At 49.8% G+C, this 22,760-nt stretch overlaps 1 protein-coding gene across 5 annotated transcripts in view; it reads left to right on the top strand.

Annotated features, from left to right (window-relative positions):
* LOC116559407 (store-operated calcium entry regulator STIMATE) overlaps window positions 1–21,812 on the top strand; it is a 61,135-nt gene extending 39,323 nt beyond the window's left edge. The window contains exons 2-9 of one of the 5 annotated variants that reach the window (XR_004272446.1): window positions 2,890–2,938; window positions 5,941–6,036; window positions 8,435–8,556; window positions 13,569–13,681; window positions 14,714–14,791; window positions 15,537–15,686; window positions 16,175–16,398; window positions 17,867–17,956. Coding sequence is in view for 3 of the 5 variants with exons in the window: in XM_032290186.1 (XP_032146077.1) it covers window positions 2,890–2,938; window positions 5,941–6,036; window positions 8,435–8,556; window positions 13,569–13,681; window positions 14,714–14,791; window positions 15,537–15,686; window positions 17,867–17,983 (725 nt within the window). In the remaining 2 variants the exon portion in view is untranslated. Of the gene's footprint in view, window positions 1–2,889; window positions 2,939–5,940; window positions 6,037–8,434; window positions 8,557–13,568; window positions 13,682–14,713; window positions 14,792–15,536; window positions 15,687–16,174; window positions 17,553–17,866 lie in introns of those variants that run through there. The other 4 variants (XR_004272445.1, XM_032290186.1, XM_032290188.1 and 1 more) reach the window with 4 other exon arrangements.
* Window positions 21,813–22,760: the final 948 nt, after the last annotated feature.

Below are 22,760 nucleotides of genomic sequence, written 5' to 3'. Positions count from 1 at the left end.
CCCGTGTTGACGTTTGAATGGTTACACTAGTTCATTCTACTGGGATGTTTTTCCCCAAACTTTTTTTTTTTGAAAAATATTAAACTTACAGAAAAGTCTAAAGAATAGTATAATGAATAGCCAAATACCTTTCACCTAGGTTTGCCAGTATTGCGACGCTGCGTGTTTTCATTTGCTCAGTGTTTTCGTTTGCTCAGACTGCTGTAACCAAATATCACAGACTGGGTGGCTTGAACAGTAGACATGTGTTTTCTCATGGTTCTGGAATCTGGAAGTCCATGATGAAGGTGTCAGTCAGCAAGTTGGGTTTCCTCTGGGGCCTCTCTCCTTGGTTTGCAGATGGTCGCCTTCTGAGTGTTCTCGCATGGTCTTTTCTTGGTGCACTCACACATCTGTGTCCTAATCTCCTCCTCTTATAAGGATACCAGTCATACTGGATTAGGGCCTGCTCACATGCTCTCATTAAACCTTAATTACCCCTTCAGAGGCCCTGTCTCCAAATAGTCATGCTCTGAGGGGCTGCGGGTTAGGACTTCAACATATGACTTTGGAGGAGGGAAGGAGGGGGCACAATTCAGCCTATAATACCACATTTGCTTCTCTTTCCCTTTATATATATATATAATGTTGACATGGTATAATTATAACAGATTTATATAATTTGCTGTATTTATTATTTATCATTATAAAACCATTTATAATGTAATACATTTCTTATGTATAATTATAATGATAATATGTAACATTCCTCCAAACCACTCAGAAGTAAATTGCAGCCACTCTCTTACTTCAGCATGCATCTCCTAGGAACAAGGACATGCTCCTCAGGATATATTTGATATCCTTTATTTTATAGTGCTGGGGACAGATTCCCCTGAAGGAGAAATGAGCATGCTCTGGCCCTGACTGGGGGCATTCTCTCCAGAGGGTTTTGTCCTGGCCTTCTCCCGTCTCTTTCCTGAGTTCCAGCTGCTGGGTGAGACCTGGCATGCTTAAGGAAAGGGGCTTCCTGCTTCCAAGAGCTGTTCGGGCAAGCAGAACCTCTTGGCCTCGACTCCAGATTCTCTGGCATTGAGGTTTGGGATCTGTGATGTGTCAACGAGATAGCAGACCTCACAACTTCACCTGTTCACTGGTCTCTCTCTATCAACATGTCTCTCTCAACAACAGACTTGTGACTGTAATTCTTTGTATAGGCAGTTCTTGCCTGGCAAATACAGACTGCCTGTGTTTATTCAGAGAGTAGGGGTTACTGTCTTGGCTACCATTTTCTCCCTCCCTGTCTCCCTTCTCCTGCACCCTTGCTGGCCAGAAGTTGGGTTTTGCCTGCCACCAGGAGTAACGAGGCATCTTCTTCAGGCTTGTGTCAACATCTGTTTCTTCCTTTTCTGTGGGAAAACATCACACAGGCAGCACTTTCAGTGTTTGTTTTCGTAGATAGAATCATTGTGGAAGTACTTGCCTAGTGCTTCAATAGGGGATGCTTAGTTTCAAAACTTTTCATTTCCTCTTGTTCAGGCCGTCCGGTCTGCACAGACCCAAGGTTCAAACGTAAATCGGGTGAGTTCTTTGCCATCCAAGGTCAATCAGGTTGTTGCTGAATGAATGCCCAGACATCCACTGTTACTCAATTAACAGATTAACAGAGCTGCCTTTCTTTTTTTTTTGGCTCTGTTCCACCACTGCCCAGTGGTGCAGTCTTGGCTCACTGCGGCCTTAATCTCCAGGGCTCGAGTGATCCTCCCACCTCAACTTCCCAAGTAGCTAGAACCAGAGATGCATACCACCACCCACAGATACTTAAAAAAATTTTTTTGGTTGAGATGTGGTCTCACTCTGTTACCCAGGCTGGTCTTGAACTCCGGGCTCAAGCAATCCTCATCCCTTAGCTTCACAAAGTGCTAGGATTACAGGCATGAGCCATCACATCCAGCCATAGAGCTACCTTTCTAAAACTTGGTCCTAACACGTCTTTGATTATGCTCAGAACTCTTCATGGCTTTTCCTTTCCTGCAGGGTTCATTGCTGTTTCCTTGGCTTGGCATTGAAGACCCTCCCTCATTTGGCCCCTACTCAATTTGTCACGCTGTTACCTGTTTTTCCCCCAGGAGGTTTCCTTGTTACCTGCTGTATTGAAGCCAAATTAAATTAGACCAAACACACTCTGCCATGCTTTGTTCCTGTACCTATTGGCTTGTGATATTTCCCAGAACGTATCTTCTCTCTCCTCCCTGATCTATTTGCCAAACTCTTAGCCAGTCTTCGTGGCTTGGCTTGACCGTACGCCATCAGTGAAGTCTCTTCTTCACTGAAAGATAGAAGACATACAGACACTTTGGTCCTTAGCCATCCCTTCAGCAAGGTTGGCCATCCTTCCCTTGCGCCATCCGTCATTCTGCCGCAGACTTTCCTCTTCTCTAGCACATATCACGCTGTATGTGATATGTATGTGTCTAGCCCTCTGGTTGCAAGACAACTGGTTTTACCTTTGTATCTTCAGTGCCTGGGTTGGAGTAGGCGCTCAGTAAACATCTGAGTGGATGATGGATTTGTCCTTGGATGAGCACATCCCGAAGTTAGAAGCAGCTGTGTTGCACTTTGTTGTTACCAGTCTTTATCTGAGTGAGCCTTGTGTGTCACAAAGGAGAAAATACAGTTTAACACAGGTCACGAGGAGTCCTTCTCCCTAAGCTGTGGAGTCCATACCGATCATCAGCAACACAGGACCTCAGTGACCTTCGCTGGGCTTGCTGTATGTTGTCATGTGTTGAAAGAGAAAGTACCTTACCTTGGTTATGTATACAGTGAATAGACTGATAACCCAGCTCATTGTGTGCATCTTGCTTTATGTTACTTTGGAAAGCTACTGATGACTGTCTTTTCTTTCAGTCAAACGCTTCAGAGAACCAAAGCATGAAAGACGTCCGTGGAGGATATGGTATGTGTTTAGGTATTAACTCATTCCGGAGTGCTTTTGACTATGTTGGGGGTTTTGGGGGTGGAATGTGAACGCATGGAATGTGAGCAATGATATGTAATGTATCTGGAATCCCTGAGTTAAATCCATCAGGAACTATCTATATTATGAAAGGATTTCTGTTTCTCCAACTAACTTTTGATCCTACCTTTATTTTAGAATCACTCTGCTTCCACTTCTGAAAGATGGAAGATACACAAATACATCAGTCCCTGATGCTGCCTCCTTCATCTGTGTCTACCTGTTGTTAGATTTGGTTTAAATTCCTAGATTCTGTAGTGTATAATGTGCAAGCAAAAATTAACCTAAATTTGGAGATCAGTCAGACATGGCATATAAATGCCCCTCTCTCCAAAAGAAGTCTTTCTTGGTCTTAGCATAAAGGAAAACTATTTCTCTACTAAAAATATTTCTAACACCAAATATACGACGGTTCTCTTTCCCCAACATCCACCAGTTTTCCAACTCTGCAAATACCACTTGGGTGTCCCATAATTTAATTCTGACACTTAACTACCTGGAGTTAGAACAGAATCCACAGGTTATGGGCTCAATCCTACAAACTGCCCCCTTCTCCAGATGCCAGTTGCAAGTAGTTGGGTCCTCAGAATATCCACATTTCTGTCTAATTTGGCTATAAAGTCAGGGGTTCCTACAACCCCCTCCCACTTCCCCGCTAAGGTTCATTGATTTGCTAGAATGACTCATAAAACTCAGGGAAACATTTTCTTACATTTACTGGTTTATTATAAAGGATACAGATGAACAGCTAAATGACGAGTTGCACAGTGCTAGATCCAGAAGGATCCTGAGCACAGAAATTAGGGTATGCTCCCCTCCCAGTATGTGGACGTGTTCACTAGCCTGGAAGCATTCCAAATCCCATTGTTTAGGGATTTTTATGGAGGGTTCATCATGGAGGCATGATTGATTATTAACTCAGTCTCCAGCCCCTCTATTCTCCCTGGAGGATGGGCGATTATGGCTGAAAGTTCAAAGCTTCTAAACATGACTTGGTCTTTTTGGTGACTAGCCCATCCTGAAGCTATCCAGGAGCCCACTAAGACTTGATTCATTAGAGTAAAAGGCTCCAGTCTTCCAGGAAATTCCATGGGTTTCAGGTGCTCATATCAGGACCAAGGCCAGAGACCAAATACTAGAACAAAAACCCCTCTTAGCACCTCTGTTACTCAGGAGATTACAAGTGTTTTAAGAGCTCTGTGTTGGAAACCAGGACAGAGACCAAACATATATTTCTTATATAATGACTTTGATACATATCAAACACATATTTATTTCACAGAGGATGATCCCGCGGTCTCAGTTTTTCCTTTGTAAAATGGCGGTAAAGCTTCAGAAGTAGATTCTAAAGACAAAACTCCAAACTAATACATCACTTAAAAGGAGACAGCTTTTCCGGACACCACCATGTCCACAAGAAGCTGCCTGTTTTAGACTGCTGCCTTGGGCTTTCATCTTTCCTAACAAAATAGTCATTTTCTCCTTCAGAGGAAACATCAGTAATCACTCTGATAAAATTTTAAAACGTGTACTTACTTGTTCTTAAACATGTTGCTGCTGAATGTTGATAATTCTTTTATTTTCCATTGATTTTTCTCAAACCCTGTTAACTTTAGAATATGTGACTCCCACCTCAAGGCTGGGGCAGGACCTGGTAGAGACCTAGATTTTGGGATTTCTGAGTCTTACATACATTGTCTTTTGGTGACTCCTCTTTCCGATGAGTGTAGGGAATGATTTTTCAGACACTGTCACTGGGTCAGTCTGGATGACCTCTGCAGTCCTGAGACCCTGCCCAGCTGGTAGGCTGTGAGAGGCAGCCATGTCCAAGAGATCCCTCGATCACAGAGGAGAATGGCTGCCTGGTGCTGGTGACAGAGGACATACTGAAGGCATATGCCATCTCCACTGTCCTCCTGCTACATGGGCGGAGGGATAGCTCCTCTCAGATATTAATGCCCTTGTTTTTTCTTTTTTGAAATGCTTGTCATCTAGTCCAGGGGCTGGCACATTGCAGCCCACAGGCCCCGTGTGTATGGTTGTATTAGCTGTGTCTATGTCTGCTGTCATTCCCCAGCAGCAGGGCTGAGGAGTTGAGACAGACCTTATGGTACACAAAACCTCAAATATTTATTCTTTGGTCCTTTTTATTCAGGATAGAAAACATTTTCCTACCCTGATCCAGCCCATTGTTTAAACGGCAGCAGCTGAAATTTCTTTAGGGATCCAGCTGCAGTACTGGATTTGTGCAAGTCTTGTTAATTTTGCACGTAATTTAGCTCATTGTGAAGTTGAACGGGAACTCTTTAAAACAGAGGCACCTTGGGCTTCATCACAAAGCAGTGATTGAGCATTTTATTTTGAAGCAAGAAAATGAAAATTTTTTAAAATGTATTTTAGATATCTTTTTTTTTTTTTTTTTTTTTGAGACGGAGTTTTGCCCTTGTTACCCAGGCTGGAGTGCAATGGCGCGATCTCGGCTCACCGCAACCTCCGCCTCCTGGGTTCAGGCAATTCTCCTGCCTCAGCCTCCTGAGTAGCTGGGATTACAGGCACGCGCCACCATGCCCAGCTAATTTTTTGTATTTTTAGTAGAGACGGGGTTTCACCATGTTGACCAGGACGGTCTCGATCTCTTGATCTCGTGATCCACCCGCCTCGGCCTCCCAAAGTGCTGGGATTACAGGCTTGAGCCACCGCGCCCGGCTGTATTTTAGATATCAATCCTTGGCCTTTTAGGGATTTCCAAGGCAGTATTATTGAAGGCTTTGAAAGGTGGCTGGGATGCCAAGCCTGAGTTAGTACAGAAGACCCCAGGAAGAGGTGACCAGTGATTGGAAGGTTGGGGTGGCTTTTTTCCTGTTTCTGACTTCTCGTTTTCCTCAAATTAGATATTGCCCTCCTGTCAGGCCGATAACCAGTGCTGGTTTTATTTTGTACAGGTTCTTAGATACTTCCAAACAAGCCATAGGAATGCTATTCATCCACTTTGCAAATGTATACCTAGCAGATCTCACTGAAGAGGACCCTTGTTCACTGTAAGTGGCCCCTATTTGAGTGTAAACAACAGCTGCCCCTCCATTGAAAACACAGGCTGGCCTTGCTTTCTGCTGCTGGTTCTGTTCCCTCTGGATTGGGGAAAGGGTGCTCCTCTTTTCGTCTGTGCTCCTCTGAAAGACCGTCCTGTGCCGGCTGTCCTGGAGCTCACATACACAGCTGTCAGTTGGCTCATAGGGCTTTGCATGGTGACACTTTCCCCAAACACTGGCTTTCTGCTCATCAATCCAAGTTCTGTCCTTTGATTTTCTAGTGTCCTTATGTCTCCCAGTTTCCAAGCAGCCGCTGGCAAGGAAGGATAACGCTCTACAGGAATGTCTTTCCGCTGGAACCAGAACACACCGGGGCTTCTCTGTGGTGTCAGCCACTCAGGGTCAAAACTGTTGTTGACCATCATTGACCTCTTTGACCTACAGACCATGGATTGTTCCACCTTATCACTGCAACGTGCCTTCCAGGCAGCCCCCAGAGCAATCCGTCTGTGACCTCAATCCGCCCGTGATATTCTGTCCTCCTTGCTGATGGCACCCAAATGGTGCTTCTCTTAGCAGGTGGAGTGGCAGAGGAGGCTTGCCTACCTCATCCTGGCCCTGTCTTCCTCCTCCCTTGGTCCTCAAAGCAGCCTGCCATATATTAATAGAGATTTTGATTACCTCCATTTTATAGTTGGGGAACTGAGGCAGAGAGGTTATATATACCATAAGTTCACACCCCTTAGGAGTCACAGAGCCCAGCCAGTCTGGCTCCATGGCCCTCATGATGCTTTGCTCTCTGCCAGAATCACCTGTGTTGAATATGGAACATAGAACTTTCTTTATTCCCAAGGCGTGGCACACAGTAGGCTCGAAAATGTTTGCTAAGTGAATGAATGAAAGTAAGGCCTGTATGTATATCATATGTCCTTGTTCTCCTGGAAGGCATGAGATGCTCTGGACACAAATTAGATTTAAGTGTCTGAGAGCAGCATAGCCTCAGGCCGGAGACAAATTTCCTTGGAAGCAATTGCTGCTCCTGCCATCTCTGGTCTGAGAGTGACCCCTTGTGATTTTACAGAGGAAGGGCAGGCAGGAGAAATGTCTCCTCCCTTTTTGCACTGGTTTTCCCGCTGACCCACCCTAGCATAGGGTGCGCCCTCTGACATCAGAGTGCTGTGCACACCACCAAAGCCCCAGCCCAGCACAGGAGGCTGTGAGGCTGCGCAAAATGTCTCAAGCCTCAGTAACTGGAAAGCTCACCGCAGGTGGGGCATGTGGTGTCCTGGAGCTTACCTGCAAGGATTTCAGAGCCACGTGGTATCACAGAGGGTCAGTACTGGACCCCGTGCCCTTGTCTTCCTCTCTGTCTGCCATAGAGAGCTGGGGCTTATGGTCAACAGGGCTCAGCTGGATCAGGAACAAGGCCCACAAGAGAGGATGAGTGACAAAGGGCCTTTCTTTGGTGAGGGAAAAGATTTTGTGTCAGACGGAAACAGACCTTACAAGAACACATTCCAGGTAGCATGTCCTTCAGAGCTTCCTCCTCTCTCTCCCCCAGTTATCTTGCCTTTTCCCACGGGGAGTAAAGGTCTCTCTTTAAAGTGTAGGCCGGGCGTGGTGGCTTAGGCCTGTAATCCGAGCATTTTGGGAGGCTGAGGCAGGTGGGTCACTTGAGGCTGGGAGTTCGAGACCAGCCAACATGATGAAACCCTACTAAAAATACAAAAATTAGTTGGATATGGTGGCAGGCACCTGTAATCCCAGCTACTTGGGAGGCTGAGGCAGGAGAATCACTTGAACCCAGGAGATGGAGGCTGCAGTGAGCTGAGATTGTACCACTGTACTCCAGCCTGGGCGATAGAGCAAGACACCATCTCAAAAAAAGTGTAAAAGTATTACTTGTGCTTGACTGCAGATGGGGAAGGGTGAAGGCCATGTGGCCCTGCCCTCATTGTCTACAAAACCCTAGAGGCTGTTTTCCTGAACCTCTCAGGTACAGCAGCACCGTCTGGGTCCTCATGGGCTGGACTGTCAGGGCGTGAACGGAATCACTGCACAGGTGTTTCTGCCATCAGTTAAGTTCTGTTTTCCTATTGATTTCCCTGGCTGCTTCCAGGTACTAGGTCTTCCGTTGAACGTTCGCCTGGCAGGAGCACTGGCAGTTTTAAAGTTTCTTTGTCCCTCACCCACCTCCCTCAGTTTGTTCTGCTTCTGATGAGCTTTGGCACATGGTTGGGGGGCATCTAGAAGTGAGAGCTGCACTGGCACATGAACACTGCCAGCCCCTAGAATGGGGCCAGACAAATGCTGAATCCATCCACTTCCCTTAGGCCACCCCCGTGTCAGCCATGACCTCTGACCTCATAGCTTCTGCCCTGACTGTGCATGTGCCCTGTCCTCACAGGTACCTCATCAACTTCCTCCTGGACGCCACTGTGGGCATGCTGCTCATCTACGTGGGGGTGCGCGCTGTCAGCGTCCTGGTGGAGTGGCAGCAGTGGGAGTCCCTGCGCTTCGGCGAATATGGTAACACTGTGGATGCCAGACAGGGCGCGAGGGGACTGCTGGGGGGTCTCTGCTCCTTGCCCTACGTGGCCCACCGGGCAAACAGATCCAGAAATATCTGGGGAGCTGCCATTGTCTCCTCTGTGTGGTTGAGGGGGCTGCTCTGGGTATGAGCACACCCTCCTGTGGGTGTGGGTGCCTGCTTCACTGCCAAAGCCATCACCTTACAGCAGAGAAGGTGGCAGGAGGCAGGAGACACTAGATGCAGGGAGAGAGCTGGATGTCTGCCCCTTCTACTAGAAGACACCAGCAGTCCCACACACAGGGCTGAAGGGCCTCTTCATTCTGCCAAGCTTCCTATAGAGCTCACACCACATACCTACCAGGTTTGAGAGATGGGGCAGCTCTCATTTTGTGTTCATTAGCGAGGTGGCAAGCCCTGTCCCTCTTTCTTCTGCACATCTGTGCTTGTCCTGTCATTGGGCCACTCCACATGGCTGGTACTGGAGGGTGCCTCCCCTCTGGGACCAAATTGCCTTGCTGTCTCCTGACTCCAGGCCCACCCCACTCAACATCTGTCATGTACCTGTCACTCACTCAAAGACACGGCTTAAAACAGTTACCTATGGATGCTGGCCCGGCCATGAACCACTCCCATCTCAGACCCCATGGGATACAGCTTGGGTAGGAATCTACCTTGGTGCTGGCTCTGAGCATGAGAAACATTTGGATGTGGCCTCAGTGGGGGCTGCCAGTGAGAGGTGCCTTCCTCAGGCCCTCACTGCCCTCTGAGGTTTCAGCACAGCTACGGGTAGTGTCAGCTCTCCCCACCCCCACAGCTGGCCCTGGCTGCAGGCAGGAGCTCCTCTTAGCAGGTGGAGCAGCATCAGTAGCGCCTTTGCCTCGAGAGGGGCATGCAGGACAAGAGGGAGGAAGAGCAGAGGGAATTGGGGATGCCCATTCTCCTCTCCTAGTCATGCCTCCCAAAGAGCTCATGGCTCTGGGCTCAAGGCCACTCACTCCTAGATGGCTGAAGATTCACAAGGCACTGACAGTTTAAAAGGGGTGCCAATTCATGGAGCTGGCTATGAGTACCTTGGGTATTTCTAGAAATCTTAAGTAATTGTTTGTCTCTGTTGAGGGGAGATGAGCTCAGGGGAGGGCTTTTCTTAGCCCCGTTATTTGATGCCTGATGAGTCAGTGACTTAAGATAGTGTCCAGCACACAGCATGTGCCTCCTGTGGCTCCAGGGAAGGCTTCTAAGAAGCTGCAAGTCATTGAGTCCTCAGCTGCAGAACAAAATGGACCACAGAGGGGGGACCAGCGCAGCATCCTCTTCATTTATAGATGGGCACCCAGAGTAGTTAAGTATGCAGGAAGCTTACCCAGCCAGTGCGTGGCTGTGGGAGCCTGGGCCTGCTGCACCAGGATACCTAAACCCTCCCACCACCTCCACGGACAGTGCTCACAACTACTCCTTTGCAGTTGAGATAGCTTCTAGGAGGCGGGCTCCTATCTCTATTATAGCTGACCAGTGCTAAGGTGGATTCACCACAGTAAGTCAGGAGCCACTCTGTCACTTGGGAGTGAAGATCAGGTCTGGTTCGGATACACTAAGAATTATTACTACCAGCTGTTCCCTCACATTTTGTCTGCATTCCCAAGGATGGATGGAAAGGAAGAAGACAGTGGTTGTGTCTCAGCCTCCTTCTCAACCTCTTGGCCTGCCCCCCTGGCCCTGGGTCATCCCACCACTGCCTTTGAAGCCAGAGTCTTCAAGCCAAAATGTCTCCAAATCAAGCTGCAGGGACCATCCTGAGTCCTCCCCAGGCTGAGGAAGGATAGCTTGTCTGCTCAGTTACCAGTTTTTTCTATTGCTACTATAACAGATTTCCACAAACTTCATGGCACAATTGAAACAACACAAGTGGATTCTCTTTTTTCGTTCAGAAGTCCGCCATGGGTCTCATCGGGCTAAAGTCCCAGTGTCAATGGGGCTGGTTTCTGGAGCCTCTGGGAAGATTGTTTTCTCTCCCTTTCCAGCTTCTAGAGTTTGCCTATAAGCCTTGGCTTATGGCTTCTCTCTCCATCTTCAAAGCCAACAACAGTCACTGGGTTTGTCCTACATCGAGTTGCTCTGACCTCCTGTGGCCTTCTACTTTCAAGTGTCCCTGTGATTACACTGGCCCACCTGGACACTCCGGATATGCTCCCTGTCTTAAAGTCAGTTGACTAGCAACCTTAATTCCATTTGCAGCCTCAATTCCCCTTTGCTGTGTGACGCTACACACTCACACGTTCCAGAGATTTGTATGGGGTCATTATGCTGCTTCCCATACCTGTTATCCTGCCCATCCGTTTGAGGCAGTAATTCCAAGAGGCCCCAGAGCTCTCTTCTCATGCAAGTGAAGAAGAAGAGGGGCTTATTTTCTAGGATGTGTCTTTTGTTCCTAGAAGAGAAGGCCATGAGCTTGCTGATGAGAATGTGGGACTCAGGGAAATAAGCCACACAGTCCCCAGCGATTGGGACCAGATCAAGTGACGCATGGTATCTGCACTCTGATTACCAGGCCACTCTTTCCCATGTGGAACCCCTGACAGCCGGGTCACAGTGCATCATGGGCCTTGCTGTCCATCCCTGGCCAAATGCTCCCTTTTGGAAGCCTCTCACCACTGATGTGTTCCCTCCTTTTGGCCCCTATACCTGTGACTTAGATATTGAGGGAATAATTCAACCCAAACAAAACACCCACATGCCTGAGGCTGTTCATTGTGGTAAAAAGCAAGACACACAAAGGCCTGGTGCAGTGGCTCACACCTGTTATTCCCGGCACTTTGGGAGGCTAAGAGGGGAGGGTCGCTTGAGCCCAGGAGCTCAAGAGCAGCCTTGGCAACAAAGCAGGACCCCGTCTCTACAAAAAAAATTTAAATAATTATCCAGTCATGATGGCACTCATCCTTAGTCCCAGTTACTTGGGAGGCTGAGGCAAGAGGGTCACTTGAGCCTAGGAGTTTGAGGCTGCAGTGAGCAGTGTTCATGCCACTGCACTCCAGTCTGAATGACAGAGTGAGACCCCATCTCTAAGAAGACAATAACAGCAACGACAAAGCAAGACAGGCAACACTGCCTGGCATGTCTGTCCTTTAAAGAGGAGATGGGGGGATGTTTGAAAGACTCACAAGTGAAACAGGATTCAGGAGAAACAGCAGCCACATGCACTTCTCCCAACCATGGCTGTGTGAGATCTGGGTGCCCAGAGGAAATGGTGTGCCAGAGGGGGTTACAGGTGCTTTTTCTCTTTCTTCACATGTTTCTGAACTTTCTTATTTTAGCATCTAAATTAAAGAGGTAGCTTCAGCTAAGTTGCACAGCAGAAACTTACAACATTGGGGCAACGTGAGGCAGATGGGAGGAAAAGCATTTTCCTCCTTGTCAGTCACTGAAAACTGAAGAGCAGATGGAGTGAGCACGCTGAGCGAGCGGACGTCCTTCGATAGTAAATAAGCGGTGCCATGCGCTCTGCTGGCGCCTGAACACTCAGCAGAGAGATTTCCTAGCGGCACTTTCTCTGTCCGACCATCCTCAAACTTACTTAATGGTTTCTCACAAATAAGTTTATCTGTTGTTTTAAGAACCGTTCTCAATAAAGTTAGGTGACTTACCCAAAGGAGAAGGATTGCAAAACCCATTAACAACCTAGCAAGGAGGGATTGTGCTTCTGAAATGGGTTTTTTGGCTCAAATGTCTCCTATCCCTTAAGTGAAAGTAGAAAGACCTCAGAAGAGGCGACTGATGTTTCTGCCTGCTTTCTGCCACACTTCTCCCAGAGTTTTCCAGAAAAGGGAATGGCCTGGTGTTTTGTCCATTACAGCTGCATAAAGGCATTCCCTTGTGTACAGCTGACAGGCTCGGGCAGGGTGTGGGCCTCCAGCACAGGTGCCCAAACAGGGATTGCTACGGAAATGATAAAGCCAAATGAGAAGCTGGAGATTTCTCTTTGGACCACATTCTCTTCTCATAGCCTGGATTAGGGCTTTTGCCCCCCCCCCCCCCGTTCCCCCCGAAATGCTACCCTGTACCCCCTCTACTGGCCAGCTGTGGTCAGGCACTCTGGCAGAGCTTCCTAGGTGAGCCCCATGCAACTTTCCCAAACTGTGCTCTCCCCTGGGTCTCCCACTTTGGGGAGGCCTGTGTGGCTCCTAGGGGCTACCCTAGGGTTATTTGTGTCACAGGATCCTTTCCTGAAGAGGCTGGTCTTCTCTTTGTCAGGTCCTTTTCAAAACGTCCTGGAGGTACTCCAGGGCCTGCACGTCCCCCACCTTCCACTATTAGGTCCCTTGGTTACTCAAACATGGTGACTGAAGGGGTCCCAGGTGGACCTTTGTCACAGCCCTGGGCCCCGGCACATCCCTCCCACCTCCTTGCCTCAAGAGTCTCTCTCTTCCTTTTCCCTGGCCAAGGTGTTTGGGTGACCCATGCTGGACAGTGAGAGTCTGAATTCCTACAGAGTCACGTTCCTTCTCTCAAGGCTGAGGCATCAGGGACAGGCCGGGGAGTGGGGTAAGGGATGGGAGGTGGGGAGATGGGAGACAAAGCGGCTGGGTCCTGCTTCATCATCCACAAACATCAGTCCGCTCGTGGGCAGAAACGGGAGGGGCAGCCCTGCTGTCACTGGAAAAATCAACAATGGATAAGAATAGCAGTCTTGCTTCATACAGCTTCTGCTGCCAGGAGGCAGAAAGAACAGCTTTTCTAAGCTCCAGCAATGAGTACTTCCTAACTTTAGTGCTTTTAAATTCTGTCTTAGTATCTCTTAAAGGCCATTTTAGTATCTTCAAATAAGGGATTCTCTGATTTTATTTAAAACACTGCATTTGTCTGTTAAGGATGAGCTAATCTTTTGGGCTTTGGGGGGCTCATAAAGTATCTTCAGAGCCAGGGCTCTAGGGTGCGTGTGGGAGAGTGGGGTGGGGACAATGTCTCACTCGGATGCCTGGGCCGCATGTGACTAAGCATCCACCTATCCCTGCAGGAGACCCTCTGCAGTGTGGAGCCTGGGTCGGGCAGTGCGCCCTTTACATCGTGATCATGATTTTTGAAAAATCTGTCGTCTTCATCGTCCTCCTAATACTTCAGTGGAAAAAGGTTTGCTTCGTCCCTGTGTTCGTAGCTCCTTGCCACACTGCACAAACAGCACTTCCTCCCATCACCCACACACGCCAACTCTAGGAAAACCAAACTTCTGTTTTACCTCTGTGAATGTGTCCTGGGTTTGGTCTGATGTGGCAGCTACTCCAAAGAGCTTGTCATTCTTAGCATCCATCCACTTCAAATGTCTGTTCTAGATGAAGCCTTGGGTTGTCTAAAACTAATGCATTACACTCCCTGCCCTGGGGTTGCCTACCGTCTAATGTTGGTTTTTGGGCCTTGCAACCATACATGTTTCTACATTGGCAAATGTCCTGTCACACACCTCTGCTGGCTGGTAGTTTAAGCCATTTGGTGCCATGGGCAGCTTCCACAGTCTGTGACCATCAAAGTGCTGAGCTCCTGGCCAGCCCATCGCACCCCCACCCTGGCCTCTGCCCTTTGACCCCAGTTCTGTGTAGATAAACCCCCCACTCCTCATCTCCGCATGCCCATATGAGACCAGCCAGAAGCCTTTGAGAACAAGTGGCTCAGAGCTTGGCCTCCTTTGGGTTTTATTTGTGGCTGAATTTTATTTAAGAAAATAAGCCAAGGCTTTTCAGAGCTGTTGTGTTTTTGGGGTGGTTATGGTGCAGGATTTCTGTTAGAAAGTAGACTGGGGCCTCATTGCTAGTGTCTGTAATGAGCATCCACTGCATTCACTCCTCCAGCCCCCAGAAGCCCACACTCCACTCTCCTGGTGGACACTGCTTTGCTCTGGCTCAGAGGCTGTATGCCCAGTGCTCTTTGCAAGTCCACACTGAAGGAAAGCTGCCAAAGCACCAGCTGCTCAATGTGAACTCCAGGGGTTCCTTGTGGACAGTCTCATCTGGGAACTCTGCAGCCCTGGGCATGAAGTGCTGCTCCCATTGGGCTGTGGGGGAAATGTCTAAGCTAAGGCTCCCTCAGGGCCTGTGGGTACCACCCACCCACCCCAGGCACATTCTCAGTGGCCTCTCCGTACCTCACTGAGTCTGCTTCTCTTTACAGGTGGCCCTGTTGAATCCCATTGAAAACCCAGACTTGAAGCTGGCCATCGTCATGCTGATTGTCCCCTTCTTTGTCAACGTCAGTGCCATGTTGCGTTTTCACCCCAGTTTGCTCCCTGCCTGCCAGGGTTCCTGTCCAAAGTTCTGAGTTTGACAGAAAGCTCACCTTGTAGCCCTCAGGTCTTTCTGTGTGACCGTTTGCCACCTCTCCCACCCCCAGACCTGGAAATGGCGGGATTACTCCGTTAAAAGGCAGGGCCCCTGTCCAAAATGGAGGAACCTAGAAGCTGTCTTGCCCTCCCTGCCACGGGGCCTCCCATCAAGAAGCCCCACCCTTGTATAGCACCGGCTTCTATTTTAGGATCGTTTCAAACATGCCCATCATTCATTCCTGACCACAGATCTTGAGAAGCTCCCGAGCACAATGGCCAGAAGTTAGGAAGCAGAAGTGGTGAGGGAAGCTGAGACAAACAGATGATGGCAGAGTGTGCCAGCCACCCATACGTAGTCTATGGGAGGGGCCCAGAACAGGTGCCCAGAGACCTTGCTTCCAGGCCCCAAACGGGCTGTCTCCTCAGTTACCACAACAGAAACCCCTCAGGGCACATTCCTTGCACACATTCATCAGAAAACTGAACCCGAGGAAGTAGAGACTGGGAATCTCTTTCTAAGCCTTGGGAGATAGCAGGGCAATTGGATTGGGATTTTCTTTCCATAATTCTGGCTCTTATAACCTGGAATGGGAGTGGGTGGATAGGGGGCTGCTCGGCTCTGCTTTGAAAAATGGTTTATCCCAAAGTAACCTGCACTTTTCCTTCCCGCAGGCTTTGATGTTTTGGGTAGTGGACAATTTCCTCATGAGAAAGGGGAAAACGAAAGCTAAGCTAGAAGAAAGGGGAGCCAACCAGGACTCGAGGAATGGGAGCAAGGTCCGCTACCGGAGGGCCGCATCCCATGAGGAGTCTGAGTCTGAGGTAGGGCCTCCCTGACTCTCCGAGGGCCAAACCGGTGCACCACTGGCTCAAGGGGGTCTCTGGTCTCGTGTTTACATTTGGTCTTCCCTTGAGTGCTGAGTTACAGTGCCACCAGAGGGCGGGAGAAGAGGCAGAGCCGGAGACGAGCGAGGAATAGACGGCTCTGTCCAGCCAGGATCCGTTCCTGCTGTCCCTTGGGCCTGCCTAGGGCAGGAGGGCAGAGCAGATGGGGGTGACTTGCCTGTGACAGTCCCTCCATCAGTGGAGCAGACAGACAGGAGAGGGAGGTGCTGCCTTGTTTGGTGAGCTGACGAGGACCGTCGTGGGCCTAATGGTTGACCTTCAAGTAGTAGGGTATTTGAATCTCACCACCAAAGAGCAAGGAAAGTGCTGGGTAAGACAGCTAGAAACGTCTAAAATATAGGGATAGCCAGCTCTTGTAGGAGGAACCTCATCTCCCCTTATTTTCTGGTCTTCTGAGTTCAAAGGTTTGGACGTCAGGGAAGAACGGTGGCCATGAATAGCGGCACTGAGGCCAGGATATGTGTTCTGGCGGCCCTGCGGTGCTCACCCGACATCTGCATGCAGGGCCAGCTCATGGGAGGCCTGGGAAGCTCCTGAGGCAGAGAGCACTGTGTGCAGGTGGGAGCTGCAGAAAAGCTGAGATGAACATTTTCCCCAAGAGGCCTTCAGATGTGTGGGTGAGGTGCAGGTGGATGCATAAGTAGCTTGTCATGACACTGTAATTTGTTCTGAGGTTGAGGCATAGACACAACCCAGCGAGGGCCCTGGGCCAGCCTGGAGGGAGTTTCAGAAGATCAATAGATGAGTAGGACAGAGGGGAAGCCGTGTCTTCTCTAGGTGTTGTCCCTAGAATCTGGCTAGCACCTGTCATTCGAGAGCCTGGTGAACATTAGCTGAGTGGCAGACAGTGTTAAAGGCAGAAGCAGCAGCTCATGAGCATTCACGGTCACATGGTTTGCTGTCTGGGCTATAATGTGAAATGCACTGTGGCGTGTATTCTGGAGCATAGGATGGAATGGCAAGCAGTGAGACACAGGCTGAGCTCGATGGGTGATGCTGTGTGATCCGGGCTGAGGCGGTGGGAGCAGTGGGAGTGTGGTGGTCGGGGCCGAGACTGGAGGCAGGAAGCCCCGCAGAGGAACGGTGCAGGGAAGAGGGGGTAAGATTCTGCCTGCCCTGCCCTAGAATAGGAGGAGTTGGTGTTTCCCTGCACAGGTGGGCTTTGAACCTTCTGATCCCAACATAAGCTGTTTCAACCTTTCCCTGGTATTCAGAGATCTGAGGAGCCAGGTGGGTGGGTAGGGGATGAGTGTGTTTGCCCCGGCTGCGTGGCTGAGTCATTCCAGGGACTTAGGACAGCAAAGTGCTGCTATTTGTTTTCAGCAGTTACAGAGCTGGTTCAGAGCAGCCACGCTGGACTCCCCGAGCCCACGGATGTTTTCTTTTCCTTTTGAAAGAAGCTTTTCAGTCTGCCTCTGCAGTATTTAAGGCAACTTCAAGGATTCCATATGTTATAGTTGAGCTTTTTTAGCCAGGGTGACCTTAGGCTGCAGATCCCTGCTGAGTTTGCCCTGGTGGGGGTCGGCTCCCTGGAGATCGATGGAGAAGTGGGGAGTATTAGCAGAGGAGGGGTCTGTCGACTCTGTGCTGGCTTCAGTAGCCCATGAGTGTCCCTGGAGTGAACATGGCCTGTGGAGGCTAGCATATCTCATTGAATACAGGGAGCTTCCCCTCACTGTCTTGTAAAGAAATGTGAGACTTGGCCAGGCACAGTGGCTTATGCCTGTGATCCCAGCACTTTGGGAGGCTGAAGCAGGTGGATCACTTCAGGTCAGCAGTTTGAGACCAGCCTAGCCAACATGGTGAAACCCTTTGTCTACTAAAAGTACAAAAGAAAAATTAACTGGGCATGGTAGCACACCCCTTTAATCCCAGCTACTCAGGATGCTGAGGCAGGAGAATCACTTGAACCCGGAAGGCGGAGGTTGCAGTGAGACGAGATCGTGCCATTGCACTCCAGCCTGGGTGACAGAGTGAGACTCTGTCAAAAAAAAAAAAAAAAAAAAAGTGAGACTTGAAGGGCCCAGGGTCCAGGGAGGGGAAATGAAGAAGGCCCTGCTGGGGGTTACTCAGGCCCTGCCTCTGCACTGCCTCAGATCCTGATCTCAGCGGATGACGAGATGGAGGAGTCCGACGTGGAGGAGGACCTCCGCAGACTGACCCCCCTCAAGCCTGTGAAGAAAAAGAAGCACCGCTTTGGGCTGCCCGTATGACACATTCCCATGCTGGGGGTGACGGGAGGGCCCTGCCAGCCGCCAGTGTGCAGAGGTCATCCTGCAGCGTTGTTCCTTCCCTCCTCTGCCCTTCCTTTCTACCTCTGCTCCTCTTGCTGTCTCTGCCCGCTCTCACCTGCCCCAGACTACTACTGTGACTTAAAAAGAGGGAAGAGGAGCCAGTGCCCGAGGGGGCCACCGGTGGCTGGAGGTCCCCATTCAGTTGCACTACAAACACTGACCAAATAGGCAAGGAAGGAGGTGTGTGTGTTTGTTGTCCCAGGCAGTGTTGGGAGCTACCCGAGGCCCTGCCCTGTGTCCAACTGGGTGGCAAGGTGGAAGGAAGCACAGGCACACAGGCCGTGGGTGGGTCCCCTCACCGGGGCTGGGGCAGTGCAACTCGGAACGCCTTCAGGCTAAAAGTGACTCATTGTCCAAGTTGGAACCGGAATGCTTTCTTACTCGGAATGGCTTTTGTAACTATTGATTTCTGAAGCTGGTTTTATGAGCTGTGACAGTGTTACTGGGTTGGGGGTATGTTTATTTCCTACAAAGTACTTACGGGACTAATGGGCAAAACAGAGATTTTTAAGTCTTCCATATGCTGTTTGACTTTTATATTTTTAAGTTATATTTTCATACTATTGTATTTAAAAAGTTTTTAATTCCCAAAGAAATGGGTTTGTTTGCCTTTCACGGGGTGTGGGCTGGCAGGAGGAAAAGGTTGGGAGTTTTTTATTTTAAATATAGTTTGGTGATGCCCTGCGATAAGATGAGACAGATGATTGGGGAGGGAAGGAGGATGGCCCTTCTCTGGAATCAGCAAACCCAGTGGTTCTGTGAAGGTCAGACCCAAGCTTAGCACTGCTGGTCTCGATGCAGATCCAGGAGCTGCAGAGTGTGTGAAACAGGAAGGGCGCTGCCCAGGGCCTACGAGCTCTAGTGTTCTGCTGGCAGATTAGAAGGTCTTGGTTAACCTTGACCAAGAAAGGAGCTTAGCTAAGAGATCTTTTGTGTCGAGAGGACTCAAGACTAGCAGACTCCTATGCAGAAGAGGAGTCTCTGCAGAGACTCCCATCATGGTTTAAAATGGTCTCGGCTCTCAGCCCCTGCTGCTGCAGCCTTCAGAGCCAGCCTCTGGACACAGCGCCAGGAACCTCCTCTTATGCTGCCCTGGTACCTGTCATTCCAAGTGTCATCTGTTTTGCATAGTGTTCTGGAGAACATCTGCCTCACAAAGTGATCGTTTTTTCCACGCCCTCCAAAGTTGAGGGGGCTAAGGCAGGTAGGGGTGAGAGAGCTCGCTCTGTAAACCACAGGCAGGGCAAGGTGCTTCTAGGCCATGTCCCCTCCCCGTTGCATGGCCCCTGCTCCTCAGCATGGCCACAGGCCCCTGTGGCTTTGAGAGTTTGCTGAGTGATTGTGAAATAGGCCGACCCCAGCAATTTCCCTGCTGTGGATGCAGCAAGGTAGGGGTGCTCCTCATGGTTTGTCAAGCTCAGAGGCAGCCATGGATGGTTAGGAACAGGAAGCCACTGTACTGAGGTGTGAGCTAGAAGGGAGACAGCGTGGAATTTAAGTGAGACAAGTGCAGAGGAGGCCACTTTACTTAGAACATTCCTTTTAGACCTGCATGAATATGTGTTTCACTTAAGCACATTGGGTCCGAATTGTGGAGAGTGAGCCCAGCTGTTAAACCAGGCACCCGGGGACTACCAGCTCTGCCTCTCAGAGTCCTGCCTGTCCTGGACTTGGAGGTGAGCATTAGAGAGGCCTTCTCAGCCCATCTTCCACCAGGAATGCAGAGCCAGGGTGCTGAGAGGAGCAGGGACTGTAACTGCAGTAGGAGGCAACTTTGCCAGTGTGGGCCTCATGGCCAGCAGGCCAGGCAGTGCCTGAGATTGGAGTCCGCCTGGGGTCTGTGTCTTTCCTGTTCAAAATGGCTCTCTGTGCTCCCTCCCATACCACAGCTATGGTAGTCGGCATTTCCCCACCAGCTCTCTAGTGGGAAAGAGTGGCTGGAACCAGGCCATTCTGAGTTGAATTTGAGAATACCAGGACTCATGTTCCTGGCAGGACAGTCATTCCCTCAAGGCATCACTGACTCAGTTCTAATCCCTCCCTTCCTGTTTCATTTTGGTTTGAACAACCTGTGCCTGCAGCTGTTTCTTCCGTCTTCCTAGAGCTCAGAATCAGAGCTTCATTTTCAGTCTTGAGCTCCTAATGTTTCCAAACAGGGCAGGGGATAGGAGAGCCATAATCTGTGAAAGCTGTAAAACAAACTCTGGGTTATGTAGACCTCAGATCATCTCATCTGAAGGCTCGGCCCAGTTCCCGGTGAGCAGTGGGTTTGGGGAATAAAGAGGTAGCTGGTGAGTGGTGGTTTTCCACTGTATCCTGATTTTCAGAAAGGGCTTTAGTCTCTGAGCTGCAGCCAGTGTAGATGGCTGACCAGGAGACAGAGGTCTAATAGGGTGTCTGACCAAAGGGCGCCTCTTGGTGTGTGGGCCTGGACAGTGTGTCCTCTCATGTTTGGTCTTCCCCTCCTCGTGTGTGTGTGTGTGTGTGTGTGTGTGTGTGTGTGTGTACGCACATGTACATACATACAAGTCTGTATCCCCAGAAGTGCCTCCTGCCATCATTGGGGGCTCTTCTGTGGTGCATCATCCCACGAGAGCAGATCAGAGGGCCATGGTCAGGACTTCCTCCCGAGCTGCCCTCCCTCCCTGGGATGAGTTTCCTCACCACCTGCTCCAAGGTGCCTTACGAGGTGCAGCTCTTCACCTGGCCACATGGCATCCATCACCGTGCTTGAGAAATGATGAGATGGCTGGATGTTGTGTGCTACCAATCCAATGTGTCCAAATCTGGACCTCAGCCAAGCCAGCTGTGATGGAATCATGCAAGACAAGGTCATGAACAAACTTCTTATAACTATTGAACATAAACTAATGAGGTAGAACTGCCATATCTGAAGGGAAGAGGTGGTTGGTACTGTGATGTCCTTTTGCTGTCAGAGGGGTGTTGACAATGGCAAGGGGGGATATTGGTGAGCCCAGGTGATGGTGGCTTCTTGGTCCACTTGGCTTGAACACATGCAAGAGGAGGGTCTGTGGCCTCTCAAGCTTTAACTTGTGCCCTCCCTGGCAACAGGGAGTCATGGGTTAATGTCACCTGTCATGCCTCTTTCTTCAGGGAAAATATTAAAAGGCTCATATCCAAGCTGTGGCTTCCTCTAGGCAGTGTAAGCCTGGAGGTTGTAGCCCCAAGTTGATGTTCAAAGGCTGCCTCAGAGCCCTGGAGGGAGCAGCACCCAGCCGCAGCCCACTCTGCCCTCCAGACTGCAGTTCACTGGCCTTTTCACAGCCAGGCTAAGATAGGCAGTGCTCGGAGCTTCCCGCAGGCCAGAGCAGCTGCCTTGTAGAGTGTGAGGCTGGCTTTTAGAAGTTTCACACGCTTGTAGTTAAGAGTGCAGAGCTGTCTGTTTCACTTTGTGAAATTGGCAGCTCTGAGGGGCTTGGCTTTTGGTGTGGACTTATGGTCTGATTTGCCACAAGCACCTTGAACTCCCAGGTGGATGAGTTGGTTTGTTGGTTGGGTTGTTTTAAATTTGATTTTTCTTTTCCTGAAGTTTGTTGGAAGTCAGACTTATGCGAGCAAAACCATGGCCCACTTTAGCTGCCATCCAGTGGGGGTATTTAATCAGTGGTGTTAGAATTCATAGAAACATGTTTTTGAAATGAAAGGGAAGATGATGTACTTACATTGTAAAATGGTTTACAATAAAGTTTGGCATCTTATTACAGTTTTTTTAAAAAAGAAACCATCACATTTGTGGTTGTTGGTTGTGTGTTCTCTAGAGTTGAAACAGCGTTGCAGGGTCACAAATGATTCCCCTGTGAATTAGAAGGTTCTCCCCAGCGACCAGAGTGAGAAGGAACCTTACAAAGCCTTGTGACAGAAGTGGAAGCCAGCATCTGCCCAGGAAAAAAAAAAAACATGCTCTTGCCATTGCCACTTCCTCGCTAGCGAGAATTAAAGCAAGTCCCCTGAGAAGCAGTGAGCAGCCCACATCCTCATCCCTGAGGCTACAGGGCTGGAAGGTGGGTGCCTGGGCAGAGCCGCAGCACCAGGTGCCATCTGCAAGGGCACCCCCAGAGCCGGTGGAAGGCCCCCATGAGGCCTGGCCTGCCCCCGGCTGCCTCTTGGCTCATGTTCCATTCCTGGGCATTCCTCATGTCAGCACTTGTCTCAGATCAAGCCTGGCAGTCCTCATGTTGGCCTCCTGGAGCCAGGATGGCAGGATGGGGATCGGGGTGGGGGATTGGGGTGGGGTTCAAAGTATGACAGCAGTGGAGTGGCATTTGGGATAACCAAATGTCAGTTCCTGGTTGGGTTCCATCTGCCTGGAGCTTTCAAGGATAAAAATAGTCTCCATCATAGACTGAAAAGGACTTGGGTATGTCTGATCTCACTGGGAGGGCCCTGACCTCCTACGCACATCTGTTCCCCACACCCACCCCAGGCTTAGGGTCATGTCCTGTGCCCTGGGGGATCTTCCCCTTGCAAGGGAGATGCATGTCAAGAGCTTCTAGCAGAGGAGAGCTAAGCAACCTTCAGGAGGAGCCTTTGGGCCTGTTCTTGTCTCTGCAGCTCAATACCTGGAGTGGGCTGCACTCTCCCCCACCCTCTTTGAGCAACTGAAACTGTCCTGCAGGCCAGCCCCTCTGCGGTGGCCTCACCTAGTCAGAGGCCTGAGCCTGAGCCTGTTTCCCAC

This window comes from Sapajus apella, unplaced genomic scaffold (assembly GCF_009761245.1).
Source record: "Sapajus apella isolate SASKATOON/1434 unplaced genomic scaffold, GSC_monkey_1.0 scaffold23, whole genome shotgun sequence".
Taxonomy (NCBI): domain Eukaryota; kingdom Metazoa; phylum Chordata; class Mammalia; order Primates; family Cebidae; genus Sapajus; species Sapajus apella.
This window is presented reverse-complemented; position numbering and strand designations above follow the sequence as displayed.